General features: G+C 56.3%; 1 protein-coding gene across 8 annotated transcripts in view; it reads right to left on the minus strand.

Moving 5' to 3' along the window:
• LRRC56 (leucine rich repeat containing 56) overlaps positions 1-18,838 on the minus strand; it is a 40,726-nt gene that overhangs the window by 1,396 nt on the left and 20,492 nt on the right. For 6 of the 8 annotated variants that reach the window (XM_074274640.1, XM_074274643.1, XM_074274637.1 and 3 more), the window contains 8 exons: positions 16,841-16,901; positions 13,065-13,161; positions 11,914-12,111; positions 5,938-6,160; positions 5,186-5,374; positions 5,045-5,109; positions 4,264-4,424; positions 3,194-3,354 (listed from right to left, as the gene is read on the minus strand). In XM_074274640.1, the coding sequence (XP_074130741.1) occupies positions 3,194-3,354; positions 4,264-4,424; positions 5,045-5,109; positions 5,186-5,374; positions 5,938-6,160; positions 11,914-12,111; positions 13,065-13,161; positions 16,841-16,901 (1,155 nt within the window). The remainder of the gene's footprint in view (positions 1-3,193; positions 3,355-4,263; positions 4,425-5,044; positions 5,110-5,185; positions 5,375-5,937; positions 6,161-11,913; positions 12,112-13,064; positions 13,162-16,840; positions 16,902-18,838) is intronic. The other 2 variants (XM_074274638.1, XM_074274639.1) reach the window with 2 other exon arrangements.

Raw genomic sequence — 18,838 nt, forward strand, 5'->3', positions numbered from 1 at the left:
GCGGGGGTCCTGAGGACTCCCGACCGATTCAAGGGCCTTGCCCCGGGGAGCAGCGGACTGGCAGTGCCCTGGCCCAGCCCCAGGGCCAGACGCCGAAAGGCCTCAAAGCGCTTTCCAGGAGGGGGAGACGGAGCACGGCAGTGATGTGAGCAATAGGATGGCTGAGTGGGAGAGGGAGCGCCAGGCAGGGGCACAGCCCGGGGAAACGCCTGGGGTCTGGAGATGGGAGGAGAAGCCAGAAGCCGGCTTGCCTGGGTCACAGACTGGAGCACAAAGGTGGAAGCGGCTCGGGTCCGAGGCTGGAGAGGAGGTGGCTGGCGGGATGGGAGCGGCCGCTCTGGAGGCCGAGGTTGGGCAGTGGGAAGGATGAGGGAAGGACAAGGCTAGGTAACCTAAGGCTTTGGGAGGGACGGATGAGGAAGCGCGCCTGGAGGACCACGGGGTGGGGAGGGACAAGGTCAGCTTGGGGCGCTCTGAGGCTGGGCCCACGGTGGCCCTCGGGGCTAGGACTGGCTCTGTGGGGATGGAGTCGGGCTAACCCTGGCCCTAAATGCGCACCTGAACTCACCCCAAAACAGGGAGCCCGAGCTGCTGCTTCTGGGGTCCCAGATTTTAGGGGCTTCCTTAATTTGGGTGGAAAACTATTATTTGGCTGAATTTCAATCTTATTTACTTTCGAATTCTGATTTATAAATTTAAAGCCACAATGCCGAGGCGGCGGCCATCGTTTTTGCCAGACCGCCCAAGGGGCGCGGGACAAGAAGAACGTCCGGACGGTCCTGGGCCACGCACAGCCGGAAGAGGCGGCCAAGAGGAAGGTCCGGCGGTGGCCGTGGAGCAGTGGCCGGGGCGAGCGCTCCAAGAGGGCGCCTGAGGGCGGGCCATTCACGGATGCTTCACCGCCACTGTCAGTGCCAGGCGAGTCACCCCCCCCCAGTCCCCCCAAGCTCATCCGCTCACCCTCAGGTCCCGCCGGCCCCCAGCACTCGCCCCTTTCCTCAGGGAGGCCGGGACCGGGTCCCGGCTTCCTTTCCTCCCATCCTATAGTGGCAGTCTCCGCCTCGGCCTCGGCCAAACACGGGCCTGGTCAGGCCTCCAGCTCCCTGCACTCACAGCGTTCCCCCATGTTCTCGGGCACGGAACCCCCCCAAGGGGGGCCAATCACCCCGAGCCCCGATCCTCGGCTCCCCCCCACTCTGCCTCTGGACGCTCCCGCCCAGCCGAGCTCGTCCCCTGGATGCTTCAACCGCTGGGGCGCTCCGTCCAGCTCACGCTCAGAACGAGCACAAGAGGCTCGGACGTTCCTGGCGGCCCTTGCCCCTCGGCTCTCCCCGAGAAGTCCCCATCCCCGCGCCCTTCCTCTCCCCGCGCCCTTCCTCTCCCCGCACCCTTCCTCTCCCCGCGCCCTTCCTCTCCCCGCGCCCTTCCTCTCCTGCTCTTCTGAGCCCCCCCAGTGTCTGATTTTTGCCCTCGCCTCCCACAGAAATGGCTCCCCCCAAAGGGAAGGGTCCCTCAGTGACCTTTTCTCCCCCTTTGTTGTCCCAGGCCTCTTAACAGCCTCAGACGCTGCTCAGGATCCTCATCTCCCCACTCGAGGTTTTAGGGATGTGCGCTCTCCTGCTTCCCCTCCCCCATCTCCCAGTCAGGCTCAGGAACCTGGCGGGAGCCCTCCTCTGCTCCTATGTCAATGAGGGGGGTGATCCCGGCCCCCACGGGCCCCCCTCTGTGTCTCCTTGCCCAGCCCCGATCTCTCTGCTGTTTCCCACTGGGAGTCTCGGTTACTGACTGGCTGTGGCCTGCAGTGCTCCCTACAGCCCCATCTTTTTCCTTCTCTCTAGGACCGTGATATTGTCCAGAAACATTCTGAAGATCTATTTATAACTGATATGGGGGCAGCTGGGTGGCACAGTGGGTAGAGCCCTAAAGACCCGAGTTCAAATCTGGTCTCAGACACTTAACACTTCCTAGCTGTGTGACCCTGGGCGAGTCACTTAACCCCAGCGGGGGGCGGGGGGGGTTATATCGATGCACGTTTAACATATATTGGATTACTTGCCCTCTAGGGGAAGGAGAAAAAATTGGGAACATCAGGTTTTGTGAGGCGAATGTGGAAAATTATGCTTCCGCTTTGAAAATAAAAGGCTTAGTGCAAAGATGAAAAAGAAGCTGATACCGAATGGGGACTTTTCTGGATTGGTTGCTCGGGTTTAACATTTAGCTCAGGGTGTGCCCCGATAGGACCCCCGCTCTTGCCCCCAGGGCTCCTCCTTAGGGTGGACCGCACGTCCCCCTCCTCCCAGGCCTGAACCCCTGGCCCCGTCTCCTGTCTTCTCTTGTCTCCTAAATCCGAGCTGCTGCCAAGGGAGGGAGGGCTGCCTTCCTGCCTATGCTGGGGGGGGGGGGGGGGCTGCCTGCCCCCCCCCCCACCATCCTCCACTCAGTCCTTAGAATGAGCTTCCCAGGGCTCAGGCCCCCCCTGCGGCAAGCTCCGGTTGGCCCTCCACACCCCCAGGCCCCGGGAGGCCCCGGACTGCTCCCTTCTCCTTCCTCCCTGGCCGGTCTTCACAGACCACCACCCATCTCTGGGGGACCCCTGTTCCTCCCCATTTCTGCCAGTCTCAGCTAATGTCCCGCCTCCTGCCAGAAACCTTCCCCACCCCCCTTCATCTTGGCCCCTTCCCACCGAAACTACCCAAAGGGCGGCCTTTCGCAGGTGTTAGCGGGCGGCCTTTGGCCTTCGAGGAGCTTCAGGGAGGGGCGGCTTGGCTTTCTGGGTAGAGGCAGCTTAGCGAAGTTCTGGGCACACAGCAGGCGCTTAATAAATACTCACTGGGGATCTCTGCCATCCAAGCTTCTCAGGAGCTGGCGGTTCCAGGGCAAAGCCCTTGGGGGGCACTTTTGAGCATGCTCAGTTTACGGGCTCCTCTCAGGTGGGGCAGCCCCCCCTTGACTGCATGACTGGGTCCTGAAAGCTGGCAAGGCTAGCCACTGGCCCCGGGGCTGCTGTGGGTGCCACGCGCCGGGCCCGGGAGGACGCCCGCTCCCCAGCTCCCAGAAGGGGCCAAAGGAAGCCCAGAGTTACCAGATGATGGTGCACTCCGGGGGCGCAGTCACAGCTGGGGACTGCTAGAGTAGGAGACCGAAGGGTGAGGGACCAGAGGGAAGGAAGGACGACAAGGGAGAAGATGGTTACCTGGAGCAGGGCTTAGGGAGCCCGGGCAAGGCCCAGGGGGGCCCTGAGCTTTCTCCTCTTCCTCCTGGTCTTCCAGCGCCATTGAGGCTTCCTCCTCTTCCTCCTCTTCCTCTTGGGGCCACACCGGGGGGCTTCTCCCCACAAGCAGCATGTTTAACCTCCTGAAACAGCTGCTGCTTAGCTCGGTCCCCCCACTGGGCACCCCCTCCAGCTCCTGCCTCTTTCTGGCCTGGCCCCAGGGACCCCCCATGAAGAATCTCAGGAAAGAAAGGTGCTGCCCAACAGGGAAGGGAGATTCAAGGCTGGGACAGTCCTTGGGCTGCCCTCTTGCAGCCCAGGGAAGGGAGATGTGGCCCACGCCCAGAGCGCCTCAAAAGGTGCCCACTCCCCTTCTCACTGTGGGGTCGGGGCTCTCAGTGTGGCTGGGCAGGAGGCTTGGAGGGGCCCCCTCAGAAACCAGGAGGGCTGAGCTGCCTCCACTCTGGGGCCGCTTTCAGGAAGTCCATCTATCCGTGTTCCCGCCTCGATTTCCCTGAGACACTCCTCCTCATGGTGCTCCCCAGCCTCTCCATGACCCCTGAGGCGGAAGCCCCTGACCCTCCAGAAGCAGAGTGGAGCCCAGAAGGAGGACTCGGGGGGCGGGCAGTGAGTGTGTGAAGGGGAAGAGGTGACCAAGACTGGAGGCCGGGGAAAGCAGGGAGGTCAAGCCCACTCCTGGAGGCTGCTTCCCTAGGGCTCTCTTCGGTCCCTGGGCGAGAGCTGAACGTTCCTCTTCCCAAACCCCATCCGCCGCCCAGCCAAACGCCTGGCTCGTCTCCCTTCCCTTAGCCATGAGACTCTGAGAGACCCCCAGCTCCCTGCCTCTGCGTGGGGAGCCTCCCGGGCTGGCCACTCGTAGCCCCCTCCTGTAGAAAGGGAGCAGCTTCCTGGCTTTGAGGAGGGACTGGGCCCATGAACATTCTCCAGCACTGGGCTGAGGAGGAACAGGGGGTCCTGGGCGGCAGGGGAGGAGCAGGGGGCCTTGGGCAGCGGAGACGGCGCAGGGGTCCTTGAATCCCTTCCAAACTCACTGTTGCTGCTGTTCTTCCTTCCAAGATTTATATTCTGCCCAGAGACCTTGTGGCCAGCCCAAACCGTCTTCTTCCCCGCCCGAGAGCTCTTCGGGTCCCTGGGAGCGTGAGCCGACGGAGCCTGGGGCCAGAGGCTGGGGCGTCGTGCGCCCGCTGTGGTCCTGAGGAAAGCCAGAAGGCCTTGGCAGAGGCCCCTGGGGGTTCCTGTCCCCAGCTTGGGGGGGGCCCACGGTCCTTTGGGACTGCGCAGAAACGTGTGCGGGGAGAGGTGCTGGGGAGCATCTTTGTCCCCTCCGCTGCTGCTGGTCAAGGCACCGGAGAACCAGGACCGGAGGCCTGGAGTGCAGTGCCCTCCAGCCTGTGCCCGCTGGGCAGCACGCTGGCAAGCTCTGGGGTTCCGGGGACAGACGGACGCCCTCGGAGCAGGCCGGCCAGATGGCTCTGAGGAGGCACCTAGTAGCAGCGGCTCTGGCCTGCGGTGGGTCAAGGCCCCGGGGGCTGCTGGGAGTTTTAGATGCAGTGTGTGTGGTGGGAGAGAGGAGACTTTGACCTGAAAGTCAAAGGTTCAGGGACTGCCCTGGACACAGTTGAGAGAGGCTCTCTGAGTGTGGGGGGACACTTGGGGGGCTTAGCTTCCTTCTCCATGGGGATAAGCAGGGAGCTCTGCTGCCCAGCAGCTTCTTTCCTCAGGGGAGCTTGGCCTTCCCTCCCCAAACCTCCGCCCAAGCCCGGGGCTCCCTGGGGACGTCTGGGCTGCGGAATGCTGGACCCGGAAACCTACGTGCAGCTTCTGCCGGCGCTCCTGAAGGCCTTTGATGGGGTTTCCACAGAGGACCCGGCTGACCCCTGAAAGGAAGGCGGTTTTAGGGGGCTCCCTGGCGGAGACCAAAGGAAGGGGAGTGGAGCCTGGGGAGGGCCCTACCGTGGGTCAGGTCACTGGAGTCAGGGCTCAGCTCCTCGGGGAATAAGCCTTCTGGGAGAGGACTCCCTGGAGACGAGAGCGGGATGGTCCAAGACAGCCGGTCCAGAGGGAGCGGCCACGGTCGTGGGGTTGGGGAGAAGAGGTTGGTGGACAGCCTCAGACTGGGGCTGAGGCTTTGCCGCGAGAGGCCTGTGAGAAGTTAAGGGAGAAGCAGAATTGTGGTCAGCTTGTTCAGTATCCAGAGATGCCCCAAGCCCTGAGGGGGAGCCCCCAGCACTCTGCGTGGGGGGTTGTGGGGAGGTCGCTCACAGGAGATCTCCCGGGGGAGTTCTGTTAGGGAGCAGGGTTTCCTCTCTGCACTCTACAGACTGGTAAGCCGAGGCGATCACAGGGAGGCCCGTCCCTCCAGGATTGGACAAAGGCACCAGGAGCACTCACTGAGATGCGAGATGCTGCACTCTGGGCTGAGGGCCTTAAAAAGGGCGCACTTTTACCAGCCCGGTGGCCCGGGAGTGGGGGCTGGGCCCGTGCGGAAGCTCTGGCAGTGACTGAGCATCCGGGAGGCCCACCAGGGGCACCACCCCCACTTGAACAGACCAATTCATAAGCCTGCCTGGGCTCTGACTGGGCACTAATCCAGTGCCTTTTCAACTTCACTCTCCACTGGAGCTGAAAAAAGGGGGGAGGGTGGACAGTAGCTTGGTCCCTGGGGGTCCCCACCCATCTGGCGCTGGGCTGGATGAGCTGCATACTGAACCATGAGCAGTCTGCACTGGACTCCTTGATGGACTCCTTCACAATAAGCCAGTCTTCGCTGATCTTGCGGGTGGCCTGCAGGGAAGTCTGGGCCGCAGGCACATCATCCAAGAACTGGAGGTGGGGGATGAGCTTCTTCACCTCGGCCCTGTAGTTATAGTCTGGGGCCTGGAGAGACGGGAGGACGGCTGTCAGCAGGGCAGACATTTTCTGCGGGAGCTGGGAAAATGCCACAGAGAGCACCTCGGTCTGGCTTGGCTCACAGAGCACAGTCAGGGCCAGGGGCCTGACCAGAGCCCGGCCTACCTTGGGCCAGTGACGGGCTGGGCTTCAGGGCCCCTGCTGGGGGATCACAGTCCTGACTGGGTGGTTCAGGGGGACGATGGCTCCCCGTGCCCATGGGACATGACCCTGATTCTATAGGCCGCAAGCCTGACCCCTAGCCCTGGCTTCAGAGTCCTGGGGCCACAGAGTCTGGGAACTTCTTGTGATGGACCAGCTCGGGCTGCAGGCAAGGGGGGTATAGGAAGCTTAGTGAATAAGCACTGACACACAGGCTTTCCTTATTTATCTTATTATCATCATCCACCCTATAGTCAGTAACCAAAGTGATTTTCCCAGTGTGTCCCACCACATCACCTCTATTTTGCCTTTTTTGGGAAGGAGAGGAAGACAGTAGCCTCCGTGGGATGCCATCCATTCACATTCCCAGTGGAGAGAAGGCTGATTCTCTGGATTGCAGAGTATATGTGGGTGAGTAAGGTGTAAGACTGAAAAGGTAGAAAGGTGGTAAAAGGCTTTGAAGGCCAAACCGAGGATTTTGTGTTTGATGCTGGAAGAACAGGGAGCCAATGGGGTTTATTGAGTAGAGAATGACAAGAATGGACCTAAACTTGAGGAAAATCACTTTAGTGACAGAATGAAGAATGGACTGGAGTGGGGAAGAGACTTGAGGAGGGCAGGGCACACCCTCCACAAAGCAGCTAATACAATAGTCCAAAAATGAGTGTTAGAAGGGAGAGGGGTTCGTATTGTAGAGATGCAGCAGAGATAAAATTGAACAGAGGTGCTGCAGAGGTGAAAGTGACAAGATATCTCAGAGGTGAAATCGACAGTAGATGTTGCAGAGGTGAAAGTAACCAGACGAGGCTGCAGAGGTGAAAGTGACAAGATATCTCAGAGGTGAAATCGACAGTAGATGTTGCAGAGGTGAAAGTAACCAGACGAGGCTGCAGAGGTGAAAGTGACAAGATATCTCAGAGGTGAAATCGACAGTAGATGTTGCAGAGGTGAAAGTAACCAGACGAGGCTGCAGAGGTGAAAGTGACAAGATATCTCAGAGGTGAAATGGAGGAAAGAGGCCACAGAGGTGAAAGTGACTAGATATGCTGCCCATAAAGTTCAGAGCAAGCGATGTAAAAAAGTGAACATGACCTAAAGAAGCACCAGGAATGTCCAGGCTAATTCACAAGAATAATACTTGACTTTGATGTAGCACTTCATAAATATTATCTTATTTGATCCTTACAACAGCCCTTTGGGTGAGACACTATTAATATCTTCATTTTACAGATGAGGACACTGTGGAAAATTGGGGTCGAATGTCACACCATAAATGATTAAGCCACATTTCAACTCAGGTCTTCCTGAATCCTCTGGGATAGCCAAGTAGTACAGTGAAGGAGCACTGGTTTGGAATCCAAAAAACTTCCAAAAATCAAACCCAGCCTCAGATTGTAGCTATGTGACCCTAGGAAAGTTACTTTGACTTTTTTTTTTTTTTTTTTTTGCTTGTAATTCCTTCCTGAATCCCATCCACAAAATCACCTGATTTCCCCTCCTCTGAATGTAGAGTCACTGATCCACATCTAGGTTTAGGAACAAATGCCCTGTATTCCCATAATTTTTTGTTTCCTGGGCCATCAACCTAAAACTTCTGGATTTTGGGATCCCTGTCATCCCTAACCGCCAAATCTTTAACCCATTCAAGATTTCTGAGCCATTGTTCCCCTTTTTTTTTGATGGGACCTGGCTAGAAAGCAAGCTATCTTCCCACATGCTACCCCTTAGGTATTTCCTCCCTCAAACCACAATCTGGTCTCCAGAGCTCTCCCTCCCAAAGAGACATTCAAAACCAAACCATTCTTTCCCTATTCATACACAAAAGAACCTTGCTTTTTTTTTTTTTTTTGGTATTACCTCATTATTCTTCATTTATCCATTTCTGTGGGGCGGAAATCACCTTCAGTCCTCTCAAATTCAGGCCCCTCCCTCTGACTGTTTTATGGTAAAATGAGTTCAGAGCAAAACCTCTGGCAGAATTTGGAGGATTAAATTACCCAGCTGAAAGTGATAATAATAATAAATGATAATGGGGGAAGGAAATAAGCACAAATCTAGCATCTACCTAAGCACTTTACAAGTAATCTACTCACAATATTCTCCCTGGGGATAAATGTTACAATAATCCCCATTTTTGAATTGAGAAAACTGAGGCAGGCAGAGCTTAAGTGACTTGTCCCAAGTTGACACATCTAGTATCTGAGGCTGAATTTGAATTTAGGGCTTCCTAACTACAGGCCCGGCTCTCTCTGCGTTGTGGCGCCCCCTGGTTACCTATAGTAGAACTGATGGGCATAAACGGTTGCTGAAGTGATGTTCCAAATCTTCAAGGGTCTCCCATGATAACCAGCCACTGTCTCTACTGGCATCCCCAAAAGCACCTTCAGAAGCCAGGGAAGTCAACTAAGGTCACTTTCCAGTGCCTACAAAAGAGATCATTCCATCCTGGAGTCCAGAGGACCTGAGCTTCATTCTGGCCTCAGACACTTCCTAGCTGTATAACCCTAGGCAAATGTGCCTCAGTTTCCTCATATGTAAAATGGCCAATCCCTCCAGGATCTCTGCCAAGAAAAGTTCAAATGGGATCCCCAAGAGTGGGAGCAACATAACAAAATGACCCAAAAAACAACTATACTCCCAAGCTTAGCACCGGGCCTGGTATGTGCTCAATAAATGCTTGTTGACTGCTTTCAAGTCAGTCCTTGGTCAAAGAATGACTAAAGAGCTGTGATGTAATGTGATTTGGGGTCCCCTGACCTTAGGGCTTCTATTCTTATGAGTCCTTGGTCTTCTGACTTTGGAATCTGCCTCAGGAAACTGAGCACATCCAATCTATCTGAAGACCACCCTGAATGCATCTGGAGCTTTACCTTCGGGTCATAGAATGAACATGAAAGCTGTATAAGTGTGTCTCCTTGCTCCAATCTCTTAGAATTCAGTCCGCTCAGTAATGACATCACATTACTTTTGATAAATTCTTTGCCCCTTGATTAAGAGAGGGGTTCAAGCTGCAAATTCTTCTGAGACATCTGGCGATATTGGTCTGGGACTTTTTGGGGTCCTCCCTTCTCAACCTCAACAGCTGGAACTAATCTAATCTCTCATTCTCAGCTCTCTTACGGAGGCCCATGTCGTGAGAACTAGGGAGGGTTTAGTTTCCATACAGTTATGAAACTTAAATCAGAAAAATGAAATGAAAACCTGAGAAGTGGGAGCTGGGCTAACCCAGAGCAAGAAGACAAAACTAGTGGAAGGAAAATATAATCAGAGGTGGAGATTGGAAGGGAAGATGTAATTAAGGACATACTCACGATGGGGGGAAGATGTAAGGATGTTCTCCGAGGGGGAGACTTGCCCTCATGGGGGGGGAGATCGAGTGATGTTATTGGGGATGGAGACTCCCATGGGGGAAAATCAGACGTCCTGGATAGCCTGTCACCTCTTTAGTAGCCAGTCCATGGGGAGTCTGAGAGGGATTTGCCTTTGGGATAGGGAGTAAAGAAAAGTGCTTTTGCACTTTCTGGGCGTGCCTGCTAGGCTGGACACCAACTCTTGCAAGAACATAACATTTTTCCCGGCTTCATCAGTGAGTCACAGGAGTTCTTGGTGATTTCCCAGACTGAATTACTGCCATAGTTAAGACAACTAGAATGTGCCCAGGCTGCTTTGATTAATATCTTTAAGATAGCTATGATGGGAACTGGAACTTTCCCAGACTGCTTTATTAGCAGTCTCAACATCTCGGTCTCCTTGTTCCTGCCTTAACATCCCATTTTCCTGAGAAGCCCCCAAGGTGGTCTTTCCCTGAAGATCCTGAGCTCAGTCCTTTCCAGAGCTAAGCCCTCTCAGAGGTATTCTCTCTTTTCCTCCTCAGTCTAGCGCACTCTGCTTAGTCTGCCAAACTCCTGCGGGTCTATGGCCTGCTCAAGCCTCAGGACTGATTCCTCCTTTTTTTCTCCTGAGGCAACTGGGATTAAGTGACTTGCCCAGGGTCACACAGCCAGGAAGGGTTAAGTGTCTGAGGTCAGACTTGACTTCAGAGCTGGTGCTCTATCCATTGCGCCACCTAGCTGCCCCTCATGGCACACTCCTTTCATGGATTCTTCCCAAATCTATTTCCTATTTGCCCTCCTCGTGCCAATTTTACCTCTCCACTTTGTCTATAACCTCTTCGAAATAAGCCTACTTTCCCCCAAAGAGAATAGTTTATTTCGAACCAGGAATTGCTACCCCGATCTCATCACTGTTCTCCAGAAGATGGAGCTTGCCTGACCAACACCGCATTTGGTTTGGTTTGCCTTGACCAAAAAAAGAAACTGAGGCTGAGGACATTGAAACACCCTCGTCGGTGTTGGAGGTGGGCTTTGGACCCCACTCTCTCTTGACTCCACCACAAAGCAGCCTCTCAAGCTCAGCAAGGAAGAAGATTGGAAAAATCATTTCCATTCAGTCTTTGGTCTATTATTAGCATTAGGTTCCGCAGGGATCTGCAGGGAGAGGGTCACGAGGCTCCACCGCCTCCTCTCCCAGGGCCCCCACCATCTCCCGTCAAAGCAGGAATAACAATAGCTGCCTTCCAGGACCTCGGGGAGCCTCTGGGGCTCCTGTATCCACAAGTGAAAAGATCAGGAATCTGACTCCACTGGCTCTGTGCTCTCCGGGCCCTTCCTACCCATTCATCCTCATGGGAGAACAGAGGAGGTTTAGGGTTCACAAAAACCCGAGGAGCCCCGATCCCCAGAGCAGTTTGGCTGTAACTGGGCACGGAACTGGGAAGGGGGAAGTCATCGGCACTTGGACAGCTGGCTGGCTGGCCGGGGGGCCCTCGGCCTTTGTTCTAAAGAGCTCGCGCTGGGGGGAGAGATCGGAGAACATCAGGGCTCCCGTCCAGGGCTTAACTGAAGGGAAGCTGAGGGAAGGTAATGGGTGGGGATTTGGGTCTCTGGCTAGTTTCTGGCTTTTGTTTAAAGCCTGGAAACAGCCTTTTTCTTTTCAGATTGGCTGTGAGCTAACGGAGCATCGTGGCTGCCCTTGTTCCTCCCTTGGGGAAGTGATAGCCAAGGGCTCAGGCTCAGCCGGAAGCTAGAGGCGCCAGCAGTGCTCCGGTCCAGGTGGGCCCGGGGTGCTGAGGTCCCGCTAGGTGGGAGTGATGCAATCGGACCTGAGAGTGCTCCTGTTCTAGCAATCTGTCAGTCATTGACTTCAAAGTCTTCTGGCCTTAGGATGTCCTACAAACACGCTGCCCGGCGGGCGGATAATCTGTTGGTCAGCGATAACCAAGTTCCCGAGACAACAGTGAATAGAGCGCCCCCAAACCCACCTGAAAGCCGTAAAATGGGCAAATAAGCAACCTGAAGCTCTGCGCTCTCTAGCTTTTCCTCTAAATTTGTCTTCTTGCCCCCGATTCTTTGCTAAATCCTTTTGGAACTTAGCCCCCTTCACTGGGCGTTTCAATGACAGTACACTTTGCCCCTTGACTTAGAGGAGGGTTCAGGCCTGCAAATTCTTTTGAGAGACCTCGGACACCGGTCTGCAACCCCAACCTTTCGGGGTCTCCTTTTGAACCTCAACGAGGGATCCCCAGCTTTGGTTCTTGGACCCGGGGTGGGAGGTCAGGTCCACGCCCTCACCTCAGCCGCTTCCGGGTCTGGCCGCAGGCAGATCAGATTCCCCTCCAGCGTGAGCATGTTGAGCTTCTTGCAGAGACTCAGGTACCGAACCTGCTCAATGTTCTCAATGTTGTTGCCCTCCAGGTCCAGAACCTCCAAGTGCTCCAGCAGACAGATCTGGCTTAGGTCAGAAATGTTGTTGTAGGACATGTAGAGCTCCTGGGGAGACAAAGGGGACCACGAACCTGGACTCTGCCCCCTGCTGGGCATGGGGGGGGCACGAAGCCCATGCCTTCTGACTAGTGCCCCTGCCAAACCCCGGGAACTCCTGGACTCTGCCTCTGGCAAGAGAGGGAGCCTGGACGGTCTCTACCCCTGCTTCTAAGCTTTTGTGATGAACTCCAGCCTGGCAATGGCCAGAGGGACCAGGAGGCAAGAGGGACTTGGAGTCTCCAGCTCCCGTCCTGCTTGGGGATGGGGATAGACACAACCCTAACAGGGAGCTGGGGCCCAAGGAGGGAGCTGTCTCAGCATTTCCTGAGCTTTCCAATTGGATCCTGGAGTGGCCCAGGAATGGGGGGGAGAGAGGAGGAGCCCCGTGGGCCCAGCAGCTCAGAGACACCCCCTTCCCCGATCCCCACTCAGCCGCCACTCGCTGGGGCCCGGCAGGCGGAATACAGGAGCCAGCACCCAACCCTGGCATTTTGTGCTTTTGCCAAGCTCTGAGGTTGAGGTGCAAAGCCAGAGATGGAGGCTTGAATTCTGCTGGCACCCCCCGGGCATCTGGCCCCTTGGCGCAGCTCCCCCAGGCATTTGTCCCTCCTCCTGGCATAAGCAGCACTGTTCCTTGACTGCCTGGTGCCATGATTGGTACAGCCCCAGGCCGTGGGCACCTCGAGGGGAGGCTTGTGTCCCGGTAGCTCTTGCCCCATTCCTTTCCATTTTAAACCCCAAGGAATTCACAGGGTCCCCTTTGGTATGAGAGTAAAGCAGGAAGGCCCTGAGCTCTCAACACTTCCCCAACTTGTCCCCCCACCCCCAGGCCAGAGGACAAACCTGGGAGCCGAGAGGCCACCTGGCCAGGATCCCGGGACCCTTAGGGCTCCCAGGAAGGAGTCTGAGTAAGCAGGGTTCTGGGGGGAACCACTGAAGGAGACTGGGGAGCAACCCACCTTCAGAGAACGAAGGGAAGAGATTCCGTCCAAGTCTGCCAGCCCGCAGCGAACCATCCACAGAATCTGAAGGTGGGACAGGGAGCTGCCCAGGTCCCTTGCAAGAGATCAGAGGAGACTGTGTGAGTGAGGGGAAGGCCTCCTGGAGGAAAAGACCCCGGGCTTCCTGCCCCACGGAGACAGACAGCCTTGGGAGCCCTGGACTCCCCAAACATGATAATGGACCCATTTTACAGCCGCTGAAGAAGGACAGAGTAAGTGTCCAAACTCAGGTCTTCCCTAACCAGGCCCAGGGCTCTGTCCACTGTGCCTCTGTCCAGCTGCCCCTAAGGGTGCCCCGGGGTTCCCCACTAGGACAGCCTAACTCGCTGACCGCAGAGGGCACGGTTGTCTCCCGAGATCCTACTGAAATGGAAGGCGGCCCCCCCTTCGAGGTGGGAGGGCAGGGAAAGCCGGGCCATCGTGCCCTGACGCGGGTGCTCCAGGTGCTTGTTTTATTGCTTCCAGTGCATCGAAGGCAGCTTCGGGAATGAACGGGGTGGGGGGATACTCTGAGTTTGAGGTCTGGGTTTCTGGGCCATGGTGCGCATTTGTCGGGTGACTACTTGTGCCTCTGGGGGTACAAAGACCAAAGCCAGGCTGATCTCAGGGAACGCCCAGTCTAATGGTGTAGGCTACGTGCAGGACAAATATGAGGGGTACAGGGGAAGGCACCAGAGGCGAAGGAGAGGAGAGATCTAGGACTGGAAGCAACCTTCCTTAGTCAGATGAGAAAACTGAGTCGCAGGGAGGTCACAGGATGATACATGTGGAGCTGAAACGGGACCTTAGGGGTCATGGGGACTAACACCCCTCCTCGTTTTACAAGGGAAAAAGCTGAGAAACGTGAGGGTCTCCTGACTTGTGTCTTGAGGGAGGGTCTCCCGGGCTCTCCCTCCCCCAGAGACACCTCTGCAGAAAACCCAAGCCCTACAATGTTGGACTCTAGGACTCGGTGCATCATGGGCACGGTCATGTGATGCCGGGTCATCAGTGAAGACTTTAGAGTCCCACGGCCAATGAACTTGGGACAGTTTCCCTTCCTTGCAGATGGAGTTTCTCCTCAGGCCTCCTGCTCCAAAGCAAACGTAGCTCAGACGAAGTGTGGGACCCGGTAGCAATTGGGGGGCCACAATGCTCTGTGGCTCGAGGGCTCCGCCCATGGAGCACGGGCTTGCGCCTTTCCTGATGCCTTAGAATCAGCAGCCCAGACTGCTGGAGATCCCGGTTTCGGGATGCTCAGGGACTCAGTCCACACCGGCTGACTGGCTGGACCCCCTGCCTTTCCGGCCCTCTCCTTCGTGTCCCATCAGCCTGTTCTGCCTCCCGGCTTATATTCACAATGTTGCCACCCGAGGAAAAGAAAAAGGCGACAGAGAGAGACTCTGCCCGGTCAGCCGGACACCAGCTTGGGAAAGCAGGCGGTCTCTGTCTCTTCCTTCTTGGTGGCGTAGTTACCTCCAGGACTGGTTTTGTCCCCCCCCATCGCCCGGATGCACTCTCCAATGGCCTCCAGGGGCTCCTGGGGATCAGAAGAATGGCAGATGGTACTGATGGACACATCCAAGCTGCTCTGAGAGTCGGAGAGATGATCAAAGAAAACTGGGCTTCCTGTAGTTTTTGCCAAGAGAAGACGGGCACAGCTACAGCCCCACAGAGAGAGGAGCGTCAGGCAGCCGAATAGGGCTTTGGTGGCCCTCCAGAAGGCAGTCCCTCGTGGGGAGAGCAGGGACCCAGGCCCTTTTCAGCAGAGGGGAGGCCCCCCACTCCAGGAAGCCCGTGGGGGCAGAGACCACCCGTGCCCGCTGCCAGAAAATGAGAGCGAAGGCTTTTCTTTGAGAAAGGCTAGCTCCAAGCAAGCCGAGGGGGGATCTTTGTGAACTGTGTAAGGCTGTAATTTGGGGGGCATCATGTTCAGGACGAGTCAGTAGTGTCGACAGGAAATAAGGAAAGGTGGTCTGGCCTGCAGCCATCAGTGCTGCCTGATTCATTCTCTGCTCTTGGCTAAGAAACCTTGTTTTGGCTGAGAAAAGGCAACCAGAGGGAGGCAAAAGGCCCATAGCGGGAAGAGTACGGATCCCTTCCTTGAAACCATATGTCATTTCTCCAAAAGGGCCAACAGGAAGAGTCTCTGTGGAGGGGAGGCTGGAGGTCACTACCGTGGGACTTGCTCTGTCTAAACAAGGAATGATGCCTGAAAGGAGAACCCTGGCCCCTGGCAGGGCCCTTCTGGGTGGGGAGTGGGGCTCCGGAAGCATGGCAGACATCTCCGGCATGTCCGTGGGGGTCATAGCTGAAAGTCTCTCTTACTCTCTTCTGCTAAGTTATTACCCAGGGACTTCCCTGAGCTCTTCTTGTAATGCTCTCTCTTCTTCTTCCTCTTCTTCACCCTCTTCCTTTTCTTCCTCCTTCTCTTCCTCCTCTTCCTTTTCGTCCTCCTTCTCTTCCTCTTCCTTTTCTTCCTCTTCATCCTCCTCTTCTCTTTTCTTCCTTCTCTTTCTCTTCTTCTTCCTCCTCTTCCTTTTCTTTCTCCTTATTTTCTTCATCTTCCTCTTCTTCCTTTTCTTCCTCCTCTCCATCCTCCTCCTCTTCCTTTTCCTCCTCCTTCTCCTCTTCCTCCTCCTCCTCCTCCTCTGCCTCTTCCTCCTCCTCCTCCTCACTTTTAAAGCCAGCCCAGAGGTGGTGACCGTACACCATGCCAGGCTCCGTCAGAATCCGGCTACCTTGGGCAGTGTCGCCCACTGAGCCCTGGGTCCGATAATTCCATGACTTGAGATTCTTCAGCCAGAGGACCGTGGGGGGCCGACTGGGCTAGACCAAACTCTGGGAAGGCTGTGGAGACCTCTCCTCGCAGCAATGGTGACAACATATATCAGGATTTCTAGAGCGTCTGCCATGTGCCAGGCTCTGTGCTCTCATCTGATCCTCACAACCCCCCTGGGAGGTGTGTGCTGTTATTAGCTCCATCTTACAGATGAGGTAGCTGAGCAGACAGGTTCAGTGACTTGCCCAGGATAACACAGCTAGGAAGTGTCCGAGGCTGGATTTGAACTCGGATCTCCCTGACTCCAGACTGGCACCATTGTGGCGCCCCTTCCTGTCATCTCCGAAGGGTCCAGAACCACTTCTCATCACCTGTGGCTATTAAGAAAAAGGCCAGGAGAGAGTATGTGGCGGTCTGCCCCTTACAGGCTGGGCATCCCAGGGCTGGTGGAGAGGACACCTAAGAACAAGCAAGGATAAAGCGAGCCAGTGACAGCGGAAGACAAGCTCGATGCCTCGGGTTGGAGCCCAGCTGTGGTCATGCCCCAGGACCCTCCACGGATCTCCTCCCGGCGCCCCCTCTCAGGACCCCATGTGAGAGTCACCTGAAGGAAGAAGGGGAAGCCTGGGGATAAGGGAAGGGGCCTTGTGCAAGACCTTTCCTGTGGAAGCGGGGCAGGCTGGTCCCTGTGCCTGGAGGCTCTGCACCAGTGAAGGGGGCAGGAAAGGCTCAGGCACAGACACTGGGGTGTGAGCAATGGTCAGCGTTCTGGGGGGGGTCCCCAGCTCTTCCCAACAAAGGCCTCCCAGAAGGCAGAACAGAGGCGGGCCTCTGGAGGAGCTAGCCCAGGGGGAACTGTCCATGGTCCTCTGGGCACTTCCTCTTAAACCTCCCTCCCTCATGATCCTGGCTACTTCCCTCCTTCAGAGGGACAGGAAGGACTTGGGGGTGCTCCTGCCTCCTCACTCCTTACCTGATGGAGGCCAGCAGGCTGTTGTTCAGTTTCAGTTGGCTCAGATTGGGCAGATGGGCACCTGTGCGGTCACAGGAGAGGAGGCGGTTGGTACCCAGCAGCCAGCTGGCCAGTTGGAGAGCCTCCTTCCCAGCCAGAACTCGGCTCCTCCTCCCAGCCAGCCCCATCCCCCCCCTTGCTCATCCTCATGCCCCAAGGTCAAAGCCTGTGGGCTTGGAGCTCGGCGCTCCCAGGGACCTTCTCATCCCCCCTCCCTCCCCAAGCCTGCAGCCCAGCCCTCTCCCCTACGGCCCCCAGGAGGCCCAAGGCTGCAGCCTGCCCAGCTCTGTCTGAGCTCTTTCCATCCTCCGCCTTCACCTGCTCTGCGGGCAAGGCCAGGCCTGGAGCCCTGAGAAGGGCTCAGAGGGAGGAGCCTGCCACAGCGCCTTTGTGCAGCTCAGGGCCTTGAGGGAAGGAGGAGATGACTCCCAGCAGGGGGAAAAAAGGGACTGTCTCCTCTGGGAGCCAACTCCCACTGGAGCATCCCCGAGCGGCTCGTGTTTCCCTGAGCAGCTAGGATGCACCGCAGTGCCGAGTGCCGAGGCTGGAGTCAGGACGACATCTTCCTGAGTTCAAATCCTGCCTCAGACACTTCCTAGCTGTGTCACTTCACCCTGTTTGCCTTAATTTCTTCATCTGCAAAATGATCTGGAGAAGAAAAGGGCCAACCCTCTAGTATCTCTGTCAAGCAAATTCCCAAAGGGGTAACCAAGGGTCAGACGTGGCTGAGCAACAAAAGCGTTTTCCTGGGGCTCCAGCCCCTAGGGGGGAGAGAGCAAGGAAAGGACCGGGCATGGTCAGGGACAGTGCCCTGGAGCAGAAAGAACACTGACTTTGGGCCTCAGTTTACCCATTTTTAACTGGAGATAATGTTACTTGATCTATCAACAACTCAGGCAACAGACATTTATTAGGCATGTACTGTATGCCAAACATAAAAAGAGATAAAAGGGGGGAGGGGCACAAAGAACCCGACCCTGCCCTCCAAGGACCTCATAGTTGAGGGAGGTGACAAGCAGACAAGTAGGTACAATCAACAGCATCTGTCAGTTGGCAGCATAAATCATCCCAAGGGGGAGCCACTAAAATTCGAGGGCCCCAGAAGAGCTTCTTGCTACAGGTAGGATGTTGGCTGAGACTCCTAGGCCCCCAGGAGGTAGAGAGGAGGAGGAGGCTGAGGAGGAGGCAGAAGAGGAAGAGGAAGCAGAGGAGGAGGAGGAGGGAGGAGGACGGTGGGAGGCAGGGCAGAGGAGGGAGAGGAAGGAGGAGGAAGAGATGTTTGTTGAGCTGACTTGTGGACCCACTCCCCATATTTCTGTTCTCCTTCCAGCTTCTCCCTGTCACCCCTCCCTGTCCATGAGCACGTGTTTCCTCCTCTGAATGTCAGCCCAGAACAGAGTCCCACCCAAAGCCAGGCATTTAGATCTCCGAGGGAAGGGTCCTCCTCTCCCACAAGGTGCCGGACAGACAGTGGGGCTGAGTCCGCTGCTGATCTGACAGCAGCAAGCAGAAGTCTGGCTCTGGAAGCCCCATTTTAGGGAGAGGTGGCCCGGTGGTGAGGGGCCGTGGGCCGAGCGCTGCTCCTCACGCGCCCGTCACCAGCCCCTGCGGTCCTTTCCGCGAGCTGCCCTCCTCTGCCTGCCATGCCCCCTGGCTTTCCCAGCTGCCTCCTTCCAGGCTCTGCTAAGACCCACCTCTTTTTGTCATCATCCCACTCCCACTGCCTTCCTTCTGGGCCCGCCACCATTTATCCTGTTCCTAAGCGGGTCTGTCCACAGCTTTTGGTGTGTCTTCTCCTCCATTAGCCTGGGAGCTCCCCAGGGACCGAGACCTATCGTTCTGTGTCCCGAGTCCGCACTTAGCACGGGCTGGCCCAGAGAAATGCGGAACCAGAGTTTGTTGCCTGACTAATGAGGATTCACGGCTCAAGACTTACACTAGGATGACCTCATCTACCTT

This window comes from Sminthopsis crassicaudata, chromosome 6, assembly GCF_048593235.1.
Source record: "Sminthopsis crassicaudata isolate SCR6 chromosome 6, ASM4859323v1, whole genome shotgun sequence".
Taxonomy (NCBI): Eukaryota; Metazoa; Chordata; class Mammalia; order Dasyuromorphia; family Dasyuridae; genus Sminthopsis; species Sminthopsis crassicaudata.